Here is a 22,696-nt window from a genome sequence, read left to right on the forward strand (position 1 = left end):
AGTGCGCCAACTGCACCCGTTCCTTGACCCGTCTGATCTGGCCACGGTGACACATGCCTTAGTCACATCTCGTTTAGATTACTGTAACGCGCTCTATGTGGGGCTGCCTCTGAAGACTGTTCGGAAACTTCAGTTGGTACAACGTGCTGCAGCCAGAATGCTAACTGGGGCTGATTACAGGAACCATACAACTCCCCTGCTAAAAAAGCTCCACTGGCTGCCAGTTTGTTTCCAGACACAATTCAAAGTGCTGGTGTTGACCTATAAAGCCCTACACAGCTTGGGTCCAGGCTATTTGTCAGACCGCATTGCCCTCTATGTGCCTGCCCGGGCCCTGAGATCTTCAGGAGAGGCCCTTCTTTCATCCGCACAAGTACAACTGGTGAGGATACGAGATAGGGCCTTCTCGGTGGCTGCCCCTAGGCTTTGGAATTCCCTCCCTAAGGAGATAAGAATGGCCTCTTTCCTGCAGTCCTTTCGTCGACAGGTAAAAACTTTCTTATTTCAGCAAGCCTTTGATTCTGAAGGCGGCTAAGGATAGGCCCAAAAGGTCATATTGCTCTTGCTTGTTTATTTTTTTAATTATTCTGATTTTATGAGTATAGTTTTTAATTACCAGAAACAGTTTAATGCTATTTTAAATTAGAGTTCATTTTTTAATTATATCTGTCTGTATTTATTTACTTATGTATTATATGCTTTTATTTATTTTATTATTTATTTATTATGAGATTTGTTAGTCGCCCATCTGGCTGGATAGCCAGCCACTCTGGGCGATGTACACGATAAAACAGTATATAAAACAGTTAAAAATTTAAAAAAACAGTAAAACTAGCCCATTCCAAAAGCCTGCCTAAAAAACCAGGTCTTCAGGGTCCGGCGGAAGCTCATTATAGACGGGGCATGGCATAGATCATTTGGGAGAGAGTTCCATAGGGTGGTGGCCACAATTGAGAAGGCCCTCTCTCGAGTCCTCACCTGTCTAGCTGTTTTGACAGGTGGGATCCAGAGAAGGTCTTCTGAGGCTGATCTTGTTGAGCGGCATCCCTGTCGATGCTGGAAGCGCTCCTTCAAATAAGCTGGGCCACAACCGTATAGGGTTTTAAAGGTTAAGACCAACACCTTGAATTGGGCTCGGTACACAACTGGTAACCAATGCAACTCCTTCAACACAGGAGTGATGTGATCTCTACGGCGGCCGCCTGTAATCAGACGCGCCGCTGCATTTTGTACCAGCTGTAACTTTAACTTTTTGTAACTTGTAACTTTTTGTAAGCTGAATGTTGGAAGATTCAGGACAGACAAAAGGAAGTACTTCTTTACTCAGCACATAGTTAAACTATGGAATTTGCTCCCACAAGATGCAGTAATGGCCACCAGCTTGGATCGCTTTAAAAGAAGATTAGACAAATTCATGGAGGACAGGGCTATCAATGGCTACTAGCCATGATGGCTGTGCTCTGCCACCCTAGTCAGAGGCAGCATGCTTCTGAAAACCAGTTGCCGGAAGCCTCAGGAGGGGAGAGTGTTCTTGCACTCGGGTCCTGCTTGCGGGCTTTCCCCAGGCACCTGGTTGGCCACTGTGAGAACAGGATGCTGGACTAGATGGGCCACTGGCCTGATCCAGCAGGCTCTTCTTATGTTCTTATGTTATGTTCTTATGTTCTTAACTTCCGAACCGTTTTCAGGGGTAACCCCACGTAGAGCGCATTACAGTAGTCTAGGCGAGTGATGATCAGGGCATGTACCAATGATGGGAGGCCAATGTATACCGAGGCTGAGCGGCAGACGCTGGTGGGGAGCTAGGGGCAGGCCATGTCATGTAAGAGGAACCAGAGAGAGATGCGTAATATCTGTCCCTCGTTCCAGGCCTGCCCGGAACCAACAGATAGCTGGGGGGTGCTTGGCTCCATGCTCCGGCCTTCGAGTGCTGCTGTGCAATGCCAGGTCTGTCGCCCAGAAGACATCCCTCATCCATGATATGATACTGGATGAGGGCGCGGACCTAGCATGCATTACGGAAACCTGGCTGGATGAAGCTTCCGCTCCTACTCTGGCTGCCATGTGCCCAGCTGGGTTTTCGTATGCACAGCAGCCGAGGGTTGGTAGTCGGGGAGGGGGAGTGGTGGTTATTTATCGAAGGTCCTTGGTTATCACCAGACCCCTACTCTATGAGACCAAGGTGGCAGATTGCATGTACTGGAGGTTGGGACCGAAGGGCAGTCTAGGGATTCTGCTCGTGTACCGCCCACCCTGCTGCACGACGGAATCCCTGGCCGAGGTGCTGGGGCTGGTCTCGGATGTGCGGGTGCAGTCCCCAAACCTTTTGGTGTTGGGGAACTTCAACGTGCACTCGGAGACCAGTCTCACTGGAGCACCTCGGGACTTCTTGGAAACCAAGGCTTCCTGGGAGCTGCACCTTATTTCAATGGGCCCCACCCATGTAGCCGGTCATGCACTCGACCTTGTGTTTGTCTCGGGAGAGGAGGGGAGTGGTCTGAAAATTGAGGATACATCCATCACCCCCTTGTCATGGTCAGATCACTACCTGGTGAGGATGGACCTCTCACTGCCACAAACCCTCTGCGGGGTTGAAGGGCCCATTAAGATGGTCCGCCCTAGGCGTCTGATGGAGCCAGATGGATTCCTGAATGCGCTTGGGGATACTTTGGAGCAAGCAAACAGCCACTCGGCTGAGGCCCTGGTGGAGGGCTGGAATGCCGCGATCACCGGGGCACTGAACCGAGTGGCTCCAAAATACCCTCTCCCCCTGAACAGAACTCAGACAGCACCGTGGTTTACCCCACGGTTGCGAACTCTGAGGCGGGAGGTGAGACGGCTAGAGCGCCGGTGGCAAAAGTCTCGCTCTGAGGACGATCGAACACTGGTTAGAGCCACTGCTGCAGCCTATCATGTGGCAATAAGGGCAACAAAAAAGGATTTCTATGCTGCCTCTATTGCATCTGCAGAGTGCTGTCCCAGGAGACTGTTCCAAGTGGTCTGGAGCCTGGTCGGTCCAGTTGCTCCGGTACTGCTGGAACATGATAAGGTCTCCTGTGATGAGTTTGCTAAACACTTTGCGGATAAAATCAATCATATTAAAAGCGATATTCTGTACACTGTGGATACAGGAAGTGAGCCAGAGGTGATCAGTGTTGCTTCGGTGGCATGGGATCGGTTTCAGCTTCTTCCCTCTGAGGAAGTGGACAAGATGCTTTCAACTTTAAAGCTGACCACCTGCCACTTCCGGGAAGGGTGACTTAGCCTGTGCCTGCTTTTGAGACGGGCTCCTGCCTCAAAAGAAGCTTATTCAGATATATCAGTCAGTTTTTTCTTTTTTTTTTGACTGATTAAACTTCTCCCGGGTAGGGAGAAACGAAGAGATTAACCTCAAAGCCTATTTTTGTTGGGACGACCAGATCTCATTAATTTATGGGACGAGGTCCAGCCGACGAAGGTGGGACGGATTTTCAACAGCAAGCTCTATCTGTTAAAGCGAAAGTTCATCTTATCTTCTAAGAGAGAACGTACTAACAGGCAAGCACCCTTCTTTCTATATTTTTCTTTTACTTGACTTAAATTGTTGCTGTTTAAAAGAGATTTGCCAGATTGATCGGTTTTTGACATCTCACTGGGGAGCCGTAACTTCTCTCTGCTACGCACTAATTAATAGCTTATCTCTGTTTTTGTTGCAAAAAGCTGTCCTGGATTTGCATTCTAAAGATACACACAGAAGAGGGATTTCTATTCCAGATTTTTATTTTGAAAAATATTATACTGTTTTGAGACTACTCTCTTTTTGGTCTATTTTATTTTGACGAATCTGTTTCTTGACGATTGCCATTAATTGCTTCGATCCTGGGAACTGCATTTTGTTTACTTAACTATTGGAGAGATAAGGCTGTCTGCTCTGTTTATACTGTGATGTCACCAAGTTTGGAGTATTAACCCAATTGTTGCTGAAATAAGAAGTGGTTTTCCTATATTTTTCTTTTAAAATGGCAATTAAGAAAGTGGCTGAGAATCTGGAAATAACTATGTTTCAGAGAATAATGAATGAGATTGAGATAACGAAAATTGAATTGAGTAAAATGAAGCAGGAGATTAAAGATATAAGGGTCCCTGTGAGAGAGGTGACCCTGGAAGGGGTCCCTGTGAGAGAGGAGACCCCGGAGATTGGAATAGGGGTCCCTGTGAGAGAGGAGACCCTGGAGACTGGAATAGGGGTCCCTGTGAGAGAGGAGATCCCGGAGATTGGAACAAACGTGGAACAGGAACAAGATTTGGAGTCTATGGACTTTAGAAATAAAATCTATTGTTTGGAACTTAATGTTATCTCTGAAGAAATTAATGAAGATTCTAGAGATAAAGTTATCAATGGCATGGATTATCTTCTGGACTGGAATGATGTGATGGAGCCCAATATAGAGAAAATCTATGGAATTAACTGCAGCCATGTGACAATGGAAAAACTTTTAAGAGATGACCCAGTGTATTTTGAAAAAAAGAACAGAGATATGATTTTACAGCAGTATTTCAGCAACTTATTCAGAATGGATGGCAAGAAAATATTTGGGATAGAGGTAATTCCCATCAGACTCTTATTATATGACTATGGCTTTGACAGCAAGATTATTATGGAATACTGATAATGGAAGATTGGATATTGAAATTACTGGACTTAACAAGACTACTGAAGATGGAAGATGGAAAATGGAACTAATAGAGATAATAGAACAATGGCTACTGAAATTACTGAACCTAACAGATTCTGATGTGATGGATTAATTGAAATGTTTATTTTGACTATGGTTATGACAATAAGATTATCATAATTAGTAATGAGATGGATTAATCGATATGCTTATCTGGAAAAAAAAAATTGATAGATATATTTCTTAAAGAATTGAAACCTCTCTTTGACTTTTTGTGGAAAGAATAAAGTAATGTTTATGAGATTTGATGATTAAGTAAGATAACTACTGGAGGAAAGTGATTTTATAATATGACTTAAGAGACAGGATTGCTATATATTATAGACTTATAACTGATTTGATCTTTGACAAATGGGAAGTCAATATTTTACTCTTTATTTTTTATTTTTGTTTTTTTTTTTTTCTTTTTCTTCTTTTCTTTTTTTCTTTTTGTTTAACTATTTTTGATTTTGTTTTTTGTCTTTGAATGTTTTATGATTTTGTCTTGTATGTTTTATGAAAATCTGAATAAAAATTATTGAAAAAAAGCTGACCACCTGCCTACTTGATCCTTGCCCTTCGTGGCTCATCATGAGCTGCAAAGATAGACTGGGAGAGAGAATCAAGTTGATGGTAAATGCATCGCTTGAAGAGGGAGTAATGCCATCAGTGCTCAAGGAGGCGATAATAAAACCAATCTTAAAAAAGCCCTCCTTGAATCCTCAAGATCTGAACAACTTTCGCCCAGTCTCAAATGTGCCATTCTTAGACAAGGCAGTTGAGCGGGTGGTGGCTAAACAGCTGCAAGCACACTTGGAAGAAACGGATTATCTAGATCCATTTCAATCGGGCTTCAGACCAGGATATGGGACTGAAACAGCCTTGGTCGCCTTGGTAGATGATATGAGAAGGGCGTGGGATAGAGGCGAATGCACTTTCCTTGTCCTACTCGATCTCTCAGCGGCTTTCGATACCATTGACCATGGTATCCTCTTGGACCGCCTGCAGAGGTTAGGTATTGGGGGCACTGTATTGCAGAGGTTCCATTCCTTCCTCTCTGGGAGGTACCAAAGAGTAGCACTGGAGGAGGAGGTCTCAGATCCCTGAGTATACACTGGCCTCCTTTTAACTTTGGTAGATTTTAATTGTATCTGTTTTTTATCTGGAAGCCGCTGTGAGTTCCAATTTGGAAAAATGGCGGGGTATAAATAAAGTTAATAAATAAAAATAAATAAATTTCATGGGTGTGGCAACAGAACACAGGAGAAACAGATTTCTAGTATTTCAGTGTACCTGGATTAAGTTGTAGTTTGCATCTCTAGAAGTTACATATTGAAACATGAAGGTCAATACCTTAGTCATTTTTGAGTACTTACACTCCTGTAGGCCAAGGCAAGCTAAGGCCCAACAAGTTTCAGAATCAGACTTGTTTATATGTACATGTCTTAAGCATTTGAAACTGTGTGAAATGTATTCACTTTCACAGCACAAGTTGTAACCAGAATGGGCTGGCCATGTTCCGTTAGAACAGTCTTCTATTTGAAGGGCCATAGGATCCACTTCTGGTTTAAAGATAAAGAGCCATAAGAAAGGAGACCAGCAGCCTTGAAGTTGCCCATCAACAGTTAGCATCTGGACAGCATGCACAGGTCACTGGTCATAGTCCTCCTTCTCCTGGTGAGATGTAATATATTTTTCTTCTGGTGAGATGTAATATATTTTTGTTTACAGTAATTATTTCTAAATCTGCATCTCTGCATATAATAAATAAAAATTAGTATTGCAAATTTTATGCACATTTATGGTCTCTTTTGTCCTCCTTTTTGAAGATGCATTTTTGATGTTTAAATGGCCATTGTAAACCAAAGCCACAGACTTCCCAGGAGGATCGCTCCGCCTGTGCTGCCTCTGGGATGGGCTCCCGTCTTGGTGGAAACTTTTTCAGTTTTAAAACCAGTCAGAAGGGCTTTTTGACTGGGGAAAATTTCTTCCGGATAAGGAAGAAATGTAGAGATTTTCCACAGAGCTTTGTTGTGTTTGTTGGAGGCTGGAATTCTGCGAAAGAAGGTCTTCCAGCAGCTCGGACAGAGCTAGGATTTCCACCCAGCTCAACTGATTGAGCCGTTTTTTTTTCTTCAAAGAAAAACGGATTAACAGGCAAGCATTCTCCTGTCTTTTCTCATTATTTTGTTATCAATACAGCTAAAGAGATTTGTCAAAGAACCAGCAATTAAGAAACCCTGGGTGAGTCATAGCTTTCTCTTTTATTCACGGAGCTAAGGGGAAGAAAATAGAAATAGTTTATCTTTATTTTTATTGCAAAAAGCTGGCATGGAATTCAGCATTATAAAGATTACAAACGGCTGAGGGGTTTCTAATTTAAAGAGAATTTTTTTTTTGATTTATAAGACTTTTGAGTAATATATGTCTGGGACTATTTTTTCCGGTTTACTTTTTTTTTTTTTGACGAATCTGCTCATTCTTCCTGCTACTAATTATTTGGATGCTGTGAATTAAAGTTGTTTTGGCACTTTTGGACATACAAGAGATAAGGCAGTTCGTCTTGTCTAGAGGGTGACGTCAGCTGGCTTGAAAGATTAACTCCTTTGTAACTGGATAAAGAAATAAACTGTTCTTTGCTTGGGACATTGGAAATTGAAGGGATTGTGGTTTTTTTGGTTTTAAGAATGACAATCAAGAAGGTGGTTGAGATCATGGATGTACAAGAAGGGACTTTCTCTTTAGATATGTTTCAGAAAATAATGAATGAGATTAAGTTAACAAAACAAGAACGCAGACATAACAGACAAGTGATGATAAGTGAATTTGGCGAAATGAGACAGGAGCTGAAAGAAATTCAGGATTCTATGAGAAAGGAGAACAAAGATAAATTTGGAAAATTAAAAAAGGATGAAAGAAAAATTAAAGGGAAGGTTCAAGCCCTGGAGATTGGATTAAATATAGTCTTGGAAAAAGATTTGGATTTCCTGGCTGTGATGGATCCTGGAGACAAATATTACTGTTTGGAATTCAGCGCTGTCCCTGAAGGAATTGGTGAAGAGATTGGAGATAAAGATATCATCGGTTCGAAAAAATTCATGGACTGGAAGGATTTGATGGAACTTGAAATGGAGAAAGTTTACAGAATTAACTCCTGTTTTGTGACAATGAAAAACCCTTCAAGAGATGTGCTAGTGCATTCTGTAAAAAAGAGGAACAGAGATGCGGTTCTGCAACAATACTTCAGTGATACGTTCGGAAATGATGGCAAGAAAATATTTGTGATGAAGGAAATCCCTATCAGACTCTTATTATATGACTATGACAGCAAGATTATTGGGTGCGTAAAGATGGAAGATGGAATCAACACGGATAAAGGAAGAAGAGAGATTTGAAATTACTGGATTTAATAGACTTGAAGAGTTGGATTAATTGACATGTCTATCTAGAAAAAAATTGATGGACATATATCTCAAGGATTGGAAACTTTTCTTTGACTTTTTGTAGAAGAATAAAATGATATGATGTTAATGAGATTTGATACCAACTAAGATAACTGCTGGAGGAAGGTGATTTTATAATTTATCAAGAGACAGGTTTGTTATATATTATAGACCTATAGCTGAACTACGACAAATCGGAAGTCAATAGTTTTTTTTTGTTTTGTTTCTTTTTATTGTATTAGTTTTAATTTGTATTTTTCTTTTTGTATTGTCTTGATTTTGAAAATCTGAATAAAAATTAATTGAAAAAAAAAAAGTAAACCAAAGCCACAGACTTTAAAGTGGCCAGCACCAAAAATGTCCTGTATTCTTCCCTGCAAATGTCAAGGGAAAACACAATTATTTTACTATATTCACTATGTTACTATATTATAATTACAAAATATTAACTATTACTATAAAGCATAAGCTCCTGCTTGCTGTAATTTAACAATTAATAAACAGGTAAGCACAATGTTCAGAGGTTCAGAGATTATCTGGACTTACCTCTCCTAATTGTGGGTAAGTTACCTAATTGTGGGTAGACTGTAACAAGTGAACTGAAAGATTCCTCATTTATCTGCACAAAGAATCATTCTCTTTACTTATTAACTGCTACCAAGAGCAAGGGGAGCAGGGGACAGGCGCAGGGGAATATAAGAAGGATCATGAGACCCAGAGTCTACATCAGTTTGCACCCTCAGGCAGCTAAGTAACAAGCCAAAGAGTCTGACTGAATTCTAAGAACTCTTAAGCAATGAGAACTTGGCACAGTTTAATCTGTTTTATAACCAGAAAGCTGTGGAACAACAACTGGGAATTGCTTTGGTTATAACGGAGAAGTAAATGGATCATATCTATTTTCAGATGCTTTAGGTCTCAAATCTTGGACCCTGGGAACAGATACCTTTCTTATTCCCTGTAGTTACAAGGCATCTGCCCAGAGGAGAAAATTACAGATAGTTCTGGTCACCCAACCACATATTCTACTGCTTCTACTGTTATTTTATTTCCTGTTTGTATTGTATAGTATTGGTTTTAATGTAATTTTAATTATTTGTATGTTATTGTTATTGCAAGACACCTTGGAATTTTTAATCTGAAAACGTGGCTTATAATTTTAAATAAGTAAAGAATAAATAAGTATAAATGAAACAAATGTCTGAAGAAACAAATCAGGTGACCTACAGATTTCAACAGCATGCCATTCTTCTTTTGCATTTTTTGAACTCTACATCTCTTGTGAAGATCTGCCTGGAATTATCTGATGGAATACTAAAACCTTCTGTGAAGTCCTCCCTGATGCCCTGCCTTTTCAGCCTGAGAACGCTTATCCTTACTCACATTTGCCTATGGATAACAGCGTATCCAGTTTCTCTCTCTTTTAGCTTGCCTCTCAGTTTAAAATTTAACGCTCTGTTAACAATTCACGTCTATACACCTGATCCTGCACTCATTCATATCACATCTATAAAACATCTGCAATCCAGAACAATTGCCTATAGGCAGCATCCTAGAACAGCAATTCAGACCATGTGGAGTTACATCTAAGTAATCATTTTTGGAACAGGAAAAGTAAGTTAGAGAATGTATCCTTTTAAAGACCAGGGACGATTCTTCCTCAAAAGTTTTGCAAAGATATAGCAAAGGAGCCCAACAATGCTTCAGGCATGCTGGCATGCAAACGGTGTCCATCATAAGATGCTATGGGAGGAAACAGCAGCATTTAATCCTGTTGCCCTAATATAAATGTCCTAATATAAAGTGATGTAATAATGAACAATGTTAGGTCTTTATTCAAAGCTGCTATGGATCATTTTTATGTATTGGCTATCACAGTAATGATTGAACCACCACTTTTCTTGGAAGACCTGTGTTAAATCAGTGTTTTATTCTGTCAGGTAATAATAAAGATTATTTATAACAGAAATCTAATACATACAATTCTGGGCAATTGGAATAACAGGGTTATTTCTGCGAGAGATACATTTGGTTATGTTAACTTTATATACTACACTGGATGTTTTTTATGCAGAACAGCATAGAAATACTTAAAATAAAAACAAGCAAATAAAATTCATTATTTAGAGAGAGAAATTGTATTTTTAAAATTGCCTGCATTCAATAATTACAGATATAGAGGCCAAAATAATAAAAGTGGTCTGCTAACCCAAAATATGTTAGAGAAGCCAAATACTCCTTCTCTCATTGTTGATTTTTCCCCTTGTGTTTTTTCATTTGTTTTGTTACCTGAGTGGTTCCTCTCCACCCCCAAGTCTCTACTAAATACAGTAATAACAAATTACCACATTTCCTTTACCTTTATAAATTGTGACATCACCCTTTGCAGGGCTAATTAAAATGGTAGTACGGTATTAGACAGCCACAAGAGTGGCTGTATACTATAGTCTGCATGGATTTTTCACATTCCGCAATGTTAAATTGAAAATACCCCCCTTCCCATTCTGATGCTTCCCATAAGCTCATTTTGAAACAAAACCTTACAAAACTTATAGTCCTAAATTCAGAAACGTTTGCTTAATAACCCTCTCAATTTTCATGGCGATACACAAAACAGTCAAAGAGAATCGAGAGTTCAAAGTCTAAAAAGAGACAAAAGAAAACCCCAGTGCCCTTTTGGACTTTTTCTCTGAGAGTTCTCATAATCTGTTGAAATTCAGTAAAAATCAGCCATGTTCACAGAGTACCTGTAATCCTGTTAATGACCTTGCCCCATACTCTGACCTTCATCTTCTGTGGTTTAAAAGTAAAAAAAATGCCTGGCTGATTTTTAATTAATTTAAGAAATGTTGGCTGGAACCCTATGATAATGTGGGGCATGCACAGTAAGAACCAACTGTCAGTGTTCTAAAAGCCTCACAGCTGCTTGGCTAATCAGGGGGCCACACCCACACCAGACCTATATTTCACTTGAGACAGTCATGGCTTCCCCCAGAAAATCCTGGGAAGTGTAGTTTGTGAAGGGTGCTGAGAGGAGACTCCTATTTCACTGACAGAGCTCCAGAGGCCAGACTGGTTTAACAGTCAGCCACTCTTATTGAAGGTCTGTGAGGGGAACAGGGTGTCTCCTAGCAACTCTCAGCACCCTTCACTAAATACACATCCCATGATTCTTTGAGAGAAGCCATGACTCTCCAAAGTGAAATAAAGGCCTGGTGTGGATGTGTGGAGCAAAAGTGGTTGACATCCAAAATAGCAGGAATAAGGGGGAGAAAAACCAGGATGTCAAGAGGCAAATGTGGGTGAATCAAAGTCTGGAGATTTATTGTAAAAATATTTTTAAAAGATATGCCCAATGCGTTTCGGCTTCTTAAAATATTTTTACAATAAATCTCCAGACTTTGATTCACCCACATTTGCCTCTTGACATCCTGGTTTTTCTCCCCCTTATTCCTCGTGTGGATATGGCCAGGGACAGCTTTGGTTTAATTTTGCGTGGGAGACTACATGTGCCTGCTGTAGAATAAAAAGGTGAGGGAAATGCTGAAAAGCAATGATACTGTTCACAATGTTTTCCTTTTGGAAAGGAAAGGGGCTTCCCTTCTGCCCAGTACCCAATCTCCTCCCCTCCCCCTTGGACTAGGACCTGGGAGACCAGGGTTCGAATCCCCACACAGCCATGAAGCTGACTGGGTGACCTTGGGCCAGTCACTGCCTCTCAGCCTCAGAGGAAGACAAAGGTAAAACCACCTCTGAATACCATTTACCATGACAACCCTATTCAAAGGGTCACCATATGTTCGGTTGACTTGAAGGCAGTCCATTTCCATTTTCAAACATGATTGCACAGAAATATATCCCATTGAACTGAAAAGTATGCAAATGATCAAACTAGGGTTGCCAGGCCCAACCTCCAAGAGGTCTTCTGTATCTTTAAAAGTTGTTCAGGGGGAAGGGAGAATTTCACCTTGTGTTTTTTCCCATTACAGTGTTGCAAGAAAACCTTGGCTGAATTTTCTCTTCTCTTAAAGATACAGAATCCTTTTCAGGCCCTGAACCTGGCAACTCTAGATCAAACCCACCCTCCCTTCTCCCTCCTATCCCCTCCCTCTTGCCCCTCCCCATCCCCTTCCAATCCCCTCCTTCCCCTCCTCCCCATGGTCGGTTTTACCTATCTTAAGAATGATTGCACGGAAGTAAATACCATTGATCCCTATAAGCATGCGAATAATCAAACCTGCCCTCCCCTCCCATTCCTTTGCCCCCCTCCAATACACTCCTTCCCCTTCCCATTCCCCCTCCTCCTCCATGGTCAGTTTTTCCTATCCTAACCATGATTGCATAGGAGGAAATCCCATTGAACTCAATAAGCATGCAAATGATCAGACCTGCTTTTCTCCTCCTTCCCCTCTCCTCTCTCTTCCTCCTCCCCTCCCCTCTTCCTTCTTCCTCTTCCCCTGCCCACTCCAGTCCTCCCTCCCTCCTCCCGGTCATTTTTACTTATCCTAAGCATGAATGCACTGGAGTAAATCGTACTGAACTCAATAAACATGCAAATGATCAAACCTGTCCTTCTCCTCCCCTCCCCCTCCTGCCTGCTCCCATCCCAGTCCTCCCCTCCCTTCTCCTCTTCCTCCTCTTCCCCATCCCCTGTGGTCAATTTCACATATCCTAAGCATGATTGCAGGGGAGTAAATCCCACTGAACTCAATATGCATGCAAATGATCAATCCATTCTCAGCAAGCTTGCACAGGATCCCATTTCTTACCTCCCGGATTAAAAAGCAGGGAAATTCACTAACACGCAAAAAACCTTGCAGTTTAAGAATGTACCTATTGCCAACAGATATTTCTATCAAACTTTAAAAAGAAGGGAAATTGGGCAGCTATAGTGAATGCACCAGGGGAGCAGGAGACCTGACCTCCTCTCTGAGATATTGGACTGCCCTACAAATTTGTCAAAATGCAAACACCATTTGGGTTGGTCTTTCACAGTCCAATCCACTTCCTGTGTAGCTTGGAAGAATTGGGTAACATGTGCCTCTGAGCATGTGGTGAGTGGTGGCAACACCTACCATCAGCCCAAATAATAGAAAGAAGACATGTGCTGTGCTGATCTTGTTTTAGCAGGGAGGAAGCAACATTATTAAGACAGTTGATATAGTTCAGATAGTCACTTTAAATATGTCTGATTTACTTTGCAATTTAGTGAAGTTTCCTATAGGAAATCATTTTCTTTTGTTTCTATTTCTGTGAATATGTGAAGTACAGCAACACTTTGCAAAATTTACACTAAAAAACTCCAAACATAATTGTGGAATAAGGGCACTGACTTTTGCAGAATAGTCTCCAGTGGACCTCAGGAGTGTCTCAATTTGCACATGATAAAACTGTGGGAGGTGAAATATATTCTAGCAAAAATTCTAGGTATGCTCTGTGTTTTTAATTGACTGTGCCCACCTTGCCTTAAATGAAGTGGTTTAAACAAAACAGGTTGAAAACATGCACCCTCTTTTTTCCAACAGCTAGAGTCATTGCTGAAGTAGCAACATATTGTAATCAGTCTGATTTTACATCAAACTACAGTTTCAGATTCAATTGTTAATGCACTCAAAATAGAAATAGAACATAACCAACAATTTGAAATACAAAAGGCTGTCTTCACCATCATATGACATTGACCAATAAAAAGGCATTGTCCAGCCTGTTTCATTGTCCTTAGCACACTGGTGTACCAAGGTGCAAACCGGGCTCCACAATGCCGGAGAGGGCACTTGGGGGCAACCATGTCAAGAGCCTGACTCGCCTTGCTGTTCCACAGCGGACAAGGGCTTCAACAGAGTCACCTGCTCTATCTACTGGGAAACCCCAGGGCATTCAGGAACTAAGTGGATTCCATTAGTCTCTGGGGGTGGACCATCTTAATCTGTCCACCACCCCTGCAGGGAAGGATATAAGTCTAAACTTCACCAGGAAGTGGTCTGACCATGACAATGGGGTGACATCCACCACCCCATCTCCAGACCATCCCTTCCTCTATCTGGAGCAAAAACCAAGTCGAGGGTGTGCCCTGCCCTATGTATCAGGCCAGTGACAATTGAGACAGCCTTATGGTCGTCATGGAGGCCATGAAGTCCCGAACTGGAACACTAGAGGCAGCCTCAGCATGGACATTGAAATCACCCAGGACTATCGTTCTGGGCTTCTCCAATACCACAGCCAAGATGGCCTCTGCCAGCTCAGTCAGAGAAGCTGTCAGGCAGCAGGGTGGATGGTACACCAGCAACAACCCTAGTTTACTGTCTCTTTGGCCCGATACTAGGTGCAGGCTCTCACAGCCAGCTCCAAGGTAGAGTGGTTTTCTGGTGATGACAGAAATGGAAGTTCTGTAGACCACAGCAACTCCTCTCCCCCCCCATACCTGTAGCCTGTGCTAGCGTTGCACCGAGAATCCCAATGGGCAAAGCTGGGTCAGATCAACTCCTCCCAGCTCACCCACCTAGGTCTCAGTAATGCACTCCAAATCGGCACCTTCATCCACGAACAGATCATGGATGAGTGTGGTCTTAATGTGTACTGATCTGGTGTTAAACAACAACACACAGGGCAGTGGGGACAGCAGATGAGCAACGAGGAACCCATCAATGAGAGGAGTGGCAGCAAGGAACAAGGTGCAGATAGTCTTGCCCTCGTCTTCTATGGTAGTTCACCACCTCCCCATGGCTATACGTCCCTCTACCCATGATCACTGAAATTGGGGTGGAATTACCTATATTCCTCCTTACTAAGACTCCTCCTGAACATCTGATATGGACCCAATAAGAGACCACCAAGAAAACCTAATCTGAACCAGTTATCCCAGTAGGCCTCTGAGAGAATTGGGAACAGTCAGACTCACTCTATATCTTTCACACAGGGCACATCTGCCCCCCCCATCTCACACCCAGGGAGGGCCAGCCTTCTGCCAGTTACAGACTCTCACTCTGAAGGTGTCTGGTGACATTCTTCATGTATCTTCCGATACTGTTCCTCAACTTCTTTTTGTCTACCATAACAACACTGTCTGGATTAAGTAGGGGCCTTAGCATGCACATAATTACCAATTCAAATCTTTGAATATGGACCAAAATCAAGATATAGATACATTGCATGAGGACAGAAAAATAGTTGATAGTGTACATGAGGGATGTGTGTGCGTGCACGCATGCACGCACACACGCACGCACACACACACACACACAGAGAAATGGTATTTCAAAATTTCAATATTTATCTGCATTACTGTTCAATATTCATCTGCTGACCCAGGATATGTTGTTTGAGATGGAGCAAATAGTGTCCTCTAAAATAAAGTTCCATAATATCAGAGGCTGGCCAAGTTACTTTGGCAGGAAGCAGAAAATCCCAGAAATGCCACTCACGGGCAGTAAAAATATAATAATAAAAAACTACTTGCCGCCCTTTCATGACCCCCCCAAAATCAGCGCCCTGTGGCAGCTGCCTTTACTACCTAATGGTACAGCCAGCCCTGGCCTTACTAAAACAATAATGAATCCATTATTATAGTCCCATTTTAGTATGGCTGGTATGCTATTCATTCCATACGAGTAACACTAAGCGGGTATATGAATAAAGTTTCTGATAATGTTAATTTGGAAGTTCACAGAAGGAAAGTTGTCCATCTCCTCTTCTTCCTGTAGCCACCTATGATACCCCAAAGCATTTCTGGAGGGCCAGGGGCCCTCATAAACAGTGTGGGATGGCACATATGGGGCTGCTGGAGGAGGGTTAAATTGCCCAAAATTGGCAGAGGAGAACATGGGAAACCTTCCTTAAGTGAATATCTTTAAGTTAACTTAGCTTAGGATCCAAGCCCAAGTCTAGTATTGCACCTCTTTTGCTTGAAATGATATCTAAACTATTTTTCTAAAGTGTTTAAATAAATGCAAGCATGCATTTATTAATCCACACAAGAACTCCTTTCGGCAAGAACCTGTTTCTTTATGTTATTGTATAAAGTATTATATACATCAGACAATGTCATTTCTGTCATGCTAGGAGGATCTAGGATGGAAATGGGTTGTGGTCCTTAATTCTTATCTCTTCCACTAGCTAGAGCTGCCTTCAGGTGGCTCCTTCCCACTTTCCTCTACGCTCTGTCACCTCTCTATGCCACTACTCCTCCACTTTCTGCCAGTTGTTGAATTTTCTCTACTTGCTGGGGAATAAAATATAAAGAAATGGAACTGGGTGTCTGCAATGAGTGGTTGTTTTGTTTGCTTTAGGGCAGGAGGCCCTCCAGATGTTGTTGGACTTCAACTCTTGACTATTGGTCATATTGACTGAAACTGATGAGAGGAAGAGTCCAACAACATCTCGAAGGCCACAGGTTAGCCAGTCTTGCTTTAGGGAGATAGCATCTTGAAAAACACATTGCCTTCCTAAAGGCAACTAAATAACCATCCTGAGCAACCTCCCTCACTTTCTAGTTCCCTGGTGCATGCATACACAGACATGGGGAGCAGGATTCAGTGGCTTCAATGATTTAAAAAGCAACACTGGTAGCACCAAGAATAATGAAAGGAATAGGATAGTAATGGGGGTTGAGATGAGAGTGGAACTAAAGAGTCAGGTTGGGAAGAGCTGAAAGAAAAAGAAAAATCCTCTTTTCACTTCAGCCTCACATGTGAAATTCTGTAGGCTTCTCTGTAAAGTAACACAGACCAGTATTTTGTTTACTAGGTCAAATTCATCATGTGATCCCATTGCAGTCTGTAGTTTAACATGGCCCATTATGAAAATATAAGCATGTGCTTGCTTACCTGTATTCTTTGTCAAAAGATATACATTTGGAGTCATGTTTGCAAGGATTTAGCTCAGGTACACAATGGTTGATCACTTCATCACACAGCTCCCCTGAGACAAAAACAAATAAGAGATCTTTTAATACAAATAGTTGGTTGATTTCCCTAAACTATCTTGAACAAAAGATTCAGGGGCAAAGATACGTTAAAGAATAAGAGAAGGTCTGAGATTAAATAAAGTGAGCCCACAAACTTGGAACAGTTCACAAACTTGGAACATTTGAACAAATAATCTTGTGGTACAGATTTATTGTGGCCTAAGGATTTATGGACAAGGTGAAGATGCATCTGATAAAGTGGAATCTCACCACAATAAATTTGTTCATCCAAGGCAGAGGTTGCCAAGTAGCCCAGAATTGGAGCTTTCATTTTTTTAAAAAGCAAGTCTCCAGGGGTCACCAACCTTTTTGGATCAGAGGGCACATTTCAAATTTTGAGACAGTGCTGGTGGCACCCAATGGCTGCTATGGGGGTGCGACATAACACAAAATGAGAGAGTAGTCATGGTGAAGATTTTCCAATAATTATATTTCTGTACTAGAAAAGGCTTGACCTATTCAGTTTCTGTCTGCCACACAGCTGTTAAAGGCACAAGAACCCTGTTTTCACCCAATGCTAACCCTAAACCAAAGCCTAGGCTGCCATCCTCTACGCATTTACCTGGAAGTAAGCCTCATTAACTATAAAGAGTACATGTATATTATTGTACTGTAAGTTAACTATGCAGTGACTTCTTAATGAGTTCCTCGTCTTAGCTCCTGCAAAGGAGACATGCCTAAATTTTCACATTTTCCTGTTGGGGTGAGGGGGATTCTTTAACTTTCACCCACACTTATTGTGAAGTAGTATTTGCAGTAATTAGTTTCTAGGTACTACCTGAACTCTGAACTGAGCACAGGAAAAATGAACCCTGGTTGCTAAGGAAAAAGAAAGAGCAAACTATGGAGATTCCAAGGACTAGAAAAAAAGACAGAAGCAGGAAAAGTATACTAAAAGGGAAGGCAAAACAGCAGCACTTTAGGACCCCAGGGATTCCTATTGCCTGGTGTCCATACATTTCACTTATCAGTCACAGCTCTGGCTTCACTCATTGGCTAATAACACTGACAGGCAGGAGCAGCCAGGGATGATCATTTCATAGAAATTTCTTAGAAGGGTAGCTGCACATTTTGCTCCATAACTTTCTTTTCAGGAGGTCTAGAGACTTGCTTTTTAAAAAGATGATACAAAATGCTGCTGTTTTTGTTGCAACTGACTACCATAGCTGCCCTCTGGATTTGGAACAGTTCACTTCTTTCCACCTATAATGGGGTAATGTTGCTACACTTCAGTGTAGCAACACAGGTTTTACAACAGGATGGAGGGCACTGTCACTTACACTGGAGGTTACCATGTTCCTTGCTTAGGCACAATACTCAGCTTTAGTTGGTTTTTCACCATATGGCCAAGTCCTTGGACCCAGCAGCAAACAGAACTAGCAACTCATTTAGTAATGAGTGACATTACTGGGGATGCAAATGTTTTGAATTAACTTTAATTTAGAGCTAGTATTTTCCTAGAATAAAATCATAACTTTATTCAATATTGTAAATATAGACTTTAGAGTAATGCTAAACATACTTAAGACTTCATATAATTACATCCACTAAGAGAGCAAAGAACTTCCTGGACCCAAAGAATATGCTGTCTTTTCAGTAAAATGGCCCTCAAGGGCAAGGCATAGTTCAGCTGGTTTTATTTATTACCTGTTCAATCCAAGGCCTAACTTCTAACTTCTAATTACAAAACTTCTAATACCAAAGAGATCCACAATGTTCAAATCCAGCTGTCATCTGAGTGCTATACTATTTAGTTACACTTCAGTACCTCAGACTTGAGATACAACTCATGGTAGACCCAGAAACCTTTCTGTGTATGTTATATCCATATTATTAAACTCTCACAACTGATCTGATCCCAAAGTCTCCTGAACAGTTTGATCCACACTATAAACATTCACAGATAAGTGGTATGTGTATAGACAGTCCAAGATGCATTTCATACACAAACCTGTCTATATATTAGGGTTACCAGGTGTTTAGTTTTTAGCTGGATACTCTGGCTTTTGGGGATCCGCTCCGGGTCTCTGGGTAACTCACCTTAATCTCTGGACTCTCCACTTCAATTTAAAAAATAAATTAAGTTTCTAGGTGGTCTGGTTCCCGAGATATACACAAAACATCAGCTGCCCCTCAAACTAATAAATCTTTTTAACAGATCTGTTATAGCAGCTGGCAACTCTAACCCCGCCCTTTCAGGATTGTAGCCAATAAGTGAAGCCAGGGTTGTAATTTGTTGACCTCCAGGCAGTGCGTAGACCTCATCGCAATGCCAGAAAGTGGTGTTTTTTTTCCTGTTTATCTGAAAATCTCATAAATTGGGTAAGTATATAGCTTTCAGGTTTTTTTCTTTTGTGTGCAAGAGTCACACCCTGGGCTGTTGAAGAGGACAGTGCTTTGAAAACCTTCCCAATATAAAAGCTTTAATCCAATACTTGCTTTTCTGGGAGTAAAGCAATGCTAATCCAATGTACCTGGAGTAAACCCCATTGAATTCAGTAGGACTTACTTTTGAGTACACATGGTTAGGATTGTGCTGTAAATTAATGGGACTTTTGAGTGAACATAGCAAAGGATTGTGTTTGTGTTGTAAATCTTTCTCTCCCTCTCCAATCCTATTTTTAAAGCAATTAGGCAGGGCTTACTTAGGCATCACAGTTTTTATTAAGTAGGAAACTAATACTGATTTTTTTTAAAAAATGTTCTGCAATGACCAACTAATTTGACAATAAACTATTATATGGGGTGTATTTTTACATTTGCAGTGTGTGTGCATGTGTCTTTCCAACAACCCTGTGAGGTAGGGTTGGTGATTGGAAACCAAGGCAGCTCACAATAAGAAATAAATGCCTTTAAAATCCAATAACCATAAAACAAGTACAAACAGTTGCAAAACAGCTTAAAGTGGCATGATTCTGAATTTTGGACTGGGTGAATGAAGTTTTATTTATTATTTGATTTATATCCTGCCCTTCCTCCCGGAAGGAGCCCAGGGCGGCAAACAAAAGCACTAAAAACTCTTTAAAACATCATAAAAACAGACTTTAAAATATATTAAAATGTCTTTAAAAACATTTTTAAAAAGCTTTAAAAACATCTTTTTTAAAAAAGAAAAGGTTTAAAAACCTATTAAAAAGCAATTCCAACACAGACACAGACTGGGATAAGGTCTCAACTTAAAAGACTTGTTAAAAGAACAAGTTCCTTATCACTTGAGGTTGCAGTTCTCTGCACATTCCCTGTTTGAGTAAGCCCCATTGAATACATTTGGACTTGCTTCTGGGTAAATAAACATAGGGTTGCATTATAAATATCTTTACAGATTGTGTAAATAATAAACATCTTTGATAGTTATGCTTATATAAATATTTCTTCATACTGTGTCCCAATAAGTATTTGATTTCACACTATGGTTGTAGATTATTATTTCCTCTACATTTTAAGTGTGCCCTTCTTCTTTGGGGTGGACATGGTTCTCTGTTGTTTTCCCCCTGAGGGGAAGAACGGCTGAGTGATGATGAGTAGCCCATGGTCACCCACTACACTTTATAGCTCATTTCCATTTTGAAAAATTAATTATAACAATTTACATACAGGCAAATTTTATTAAGTAGATCCACACAATACATTTAAAGCACATCCAACTTGCATTTAAAGCACATAACTTCCCCTAAAGAATCCTGGAAAGTGTAGTTTCCCCCTCACAGTTATAGTTCCCACCACCCTTAACAAGCTACAGTTCCCATGATTCTGTGGTGGGATTTATGTGCTTCAAATGAGTGTTGAATGTGCTTTAAATGAATGGTGTGGATCTGTCCTAGGTATTATGCCTAGAATCCTGGAAAGCCAATGTTAGTTCAGGTCATCAGTATTGAGCTACATGGTAACAAATGGCCTGAGTCAGTATAAGGCAGATTCCTTTGTTCCTAAAAGTGGGAAGAGACTCAAGGGCCACAGTGACTCCATAATTTATTTATGTATTTTATTTACAACATTTATATACTGCTTTATTGTAAAAAATCTCAAAGCAATTTACAGAAAGAATTAAAACAATAAAATTATTGGCAAAAACAGTTAAACACAGGTATTTAAAAACATTCAAAATAATAAAACCAACAATGAGTTAAAAACAAAAAAACCCACAATAGCTTCTACATGCCTGGATAGGCTTGCCTAAACAAAAAATGATTTTAGCAGGTGCTGAAAAGAGGCATCTGCCTAATGTCAATAGGCAAGGAGTTCCAAAGAATAGGTGCTGCCACACAAAAGGACTGATTTCTTACAAGAGCAGAACAAGTACTATGTGGAATCCGTAACATGGAAAACACACCTTGAACTTGGCCTGGTAGCAAATCAGCAACCAATGCAGATTTCAGAGCAGAGGCATTATGTGCTGATGTCAACAATCGTGCCGCAGCCTTCTGCATTTACTGCAGCCCCCGGGTGAGGTTGTGCTGTATGGGAATTTCTGTGACCTTGGCTAACTGGCTGCAAGGATTTTTTTAGTTCTGGTTTTCGGTTATGAATCCTGACTGGTTGTGGGATGCTGAGTTGTCTGCCATATTCATAGGAATCTTGTTGTGGTTGGTATTGTATTGCATTTAGGAAATCATCATTGTATTTTCTTTTTCTGTTTGCATTTCATTTACCTTTAACCTTACTCCCTTACATCCACAGAAGCAACAGCAGTGGTTCCATGTGGTCAGCTCAACCCCCTAAAACCCATTGATGATGCACCTTGTTGGTTTCATGGCAGTTTGTTTCTTACCCAATAGCGGTAAAAGAGAATTCACATATTTGCAAGTGTGGCTGCAATTGTTGTTCCCAAGCTGCTGCCTGTGAAGGTAGGCCAAACCATGTGTGTTTTCTCTCTGTCAATTATTACTCACTGGAATTGGGTTGGCTGTCAAAGTGAGTTCATAGCAGCCCACAGGGTAGACAGAAAGAGTAGAGAATCTTCTTACTCTTACTCATTTCTCAGACCTCTTTCTGCAGTGAAGGGTCAAATCTGTAAAGAAGTTTGGAGCAGCCATGTTAAAAGATAAGGACAGGGCATTCCAGGCAGGGGGTTGCCAATCCTGCTTAGATATGGATGCCTTTGCTCCAAGCAACTGTGATTGATGCTTAATGTATCATGCTTAATGACTTCACTAGGGCCCACCCCTGTGCTTTCACTTGGGCCCACCCCCCTGACATCACTCAGGCCCACCCCTGAAATCTCAGGTTTTGGGACGCTTCTGACCTGGCAACCCTACTTATATATATTTACAACAAAACTTTCACCAGCAAAAATGAACCTGTAAAAATGCTATCAGATCGGAGTCAATTTCACATTTTGCTACATATTCAGCTTAATGAAAAAACTCATTTAGAGACTACCGGCAACCAAACTCAAACCATAATATCCTGCAATATTGCCTGTGCTTTAGCCATAAAGCAATAATCACAAATCTGGGCTAAGTATCAGTTGTAAATGATGCCCACAGGAATTGGACAAAGTCAGAATCACATGTTCTGTTAACTAAAAATAATTTATGGCACTCACCTTGCTTGAAGAGCGGGAAGCAGTGCTAACTTAAGTCAGATTCAGTGAAATG

General features: G+C 41.0%; 1 protein-coding gene across 2 annotated transcripts in view; it reads right to left on the bottom strand.

Moving 5' to 3' along the window:
* The window catches only part of SLIT3 (slit guidance ligand 3), an 810,414-nt gene that overhangs the window by 60,756 nt on the left and 726,962 nt on the right, over positions 1-22,696 (bottom strand). For both annotated transcript variants that reach the window (XM_061616805.1, XM_061616804.1), the window contains one exon: positions 16,960-17,053. In XM_061616805.1, the coding sequence (XP_061472789.1) occupies positions 16,960-17,053 (94 nt within the window). The remainder of the gene's footprint in view (positions 1-16,959; positions 17,054-22,696) is intronic.

This window comes from Rhineura floridana, chromosome 3, assembly GCF_030035675.1.
Source record: "Rhineura floridana isolate rRhiFlo1 chromosome 3, rRhiFlo1.hap2, whole genome shotgun sequence".
Taxonomy (NCBI): domain Eukaryota; kingdom Metazoa; phylum Chordata; class Lepidosauria; order Squamata; family Rhineuridae; genus Rhineura; species Rhineura floridana.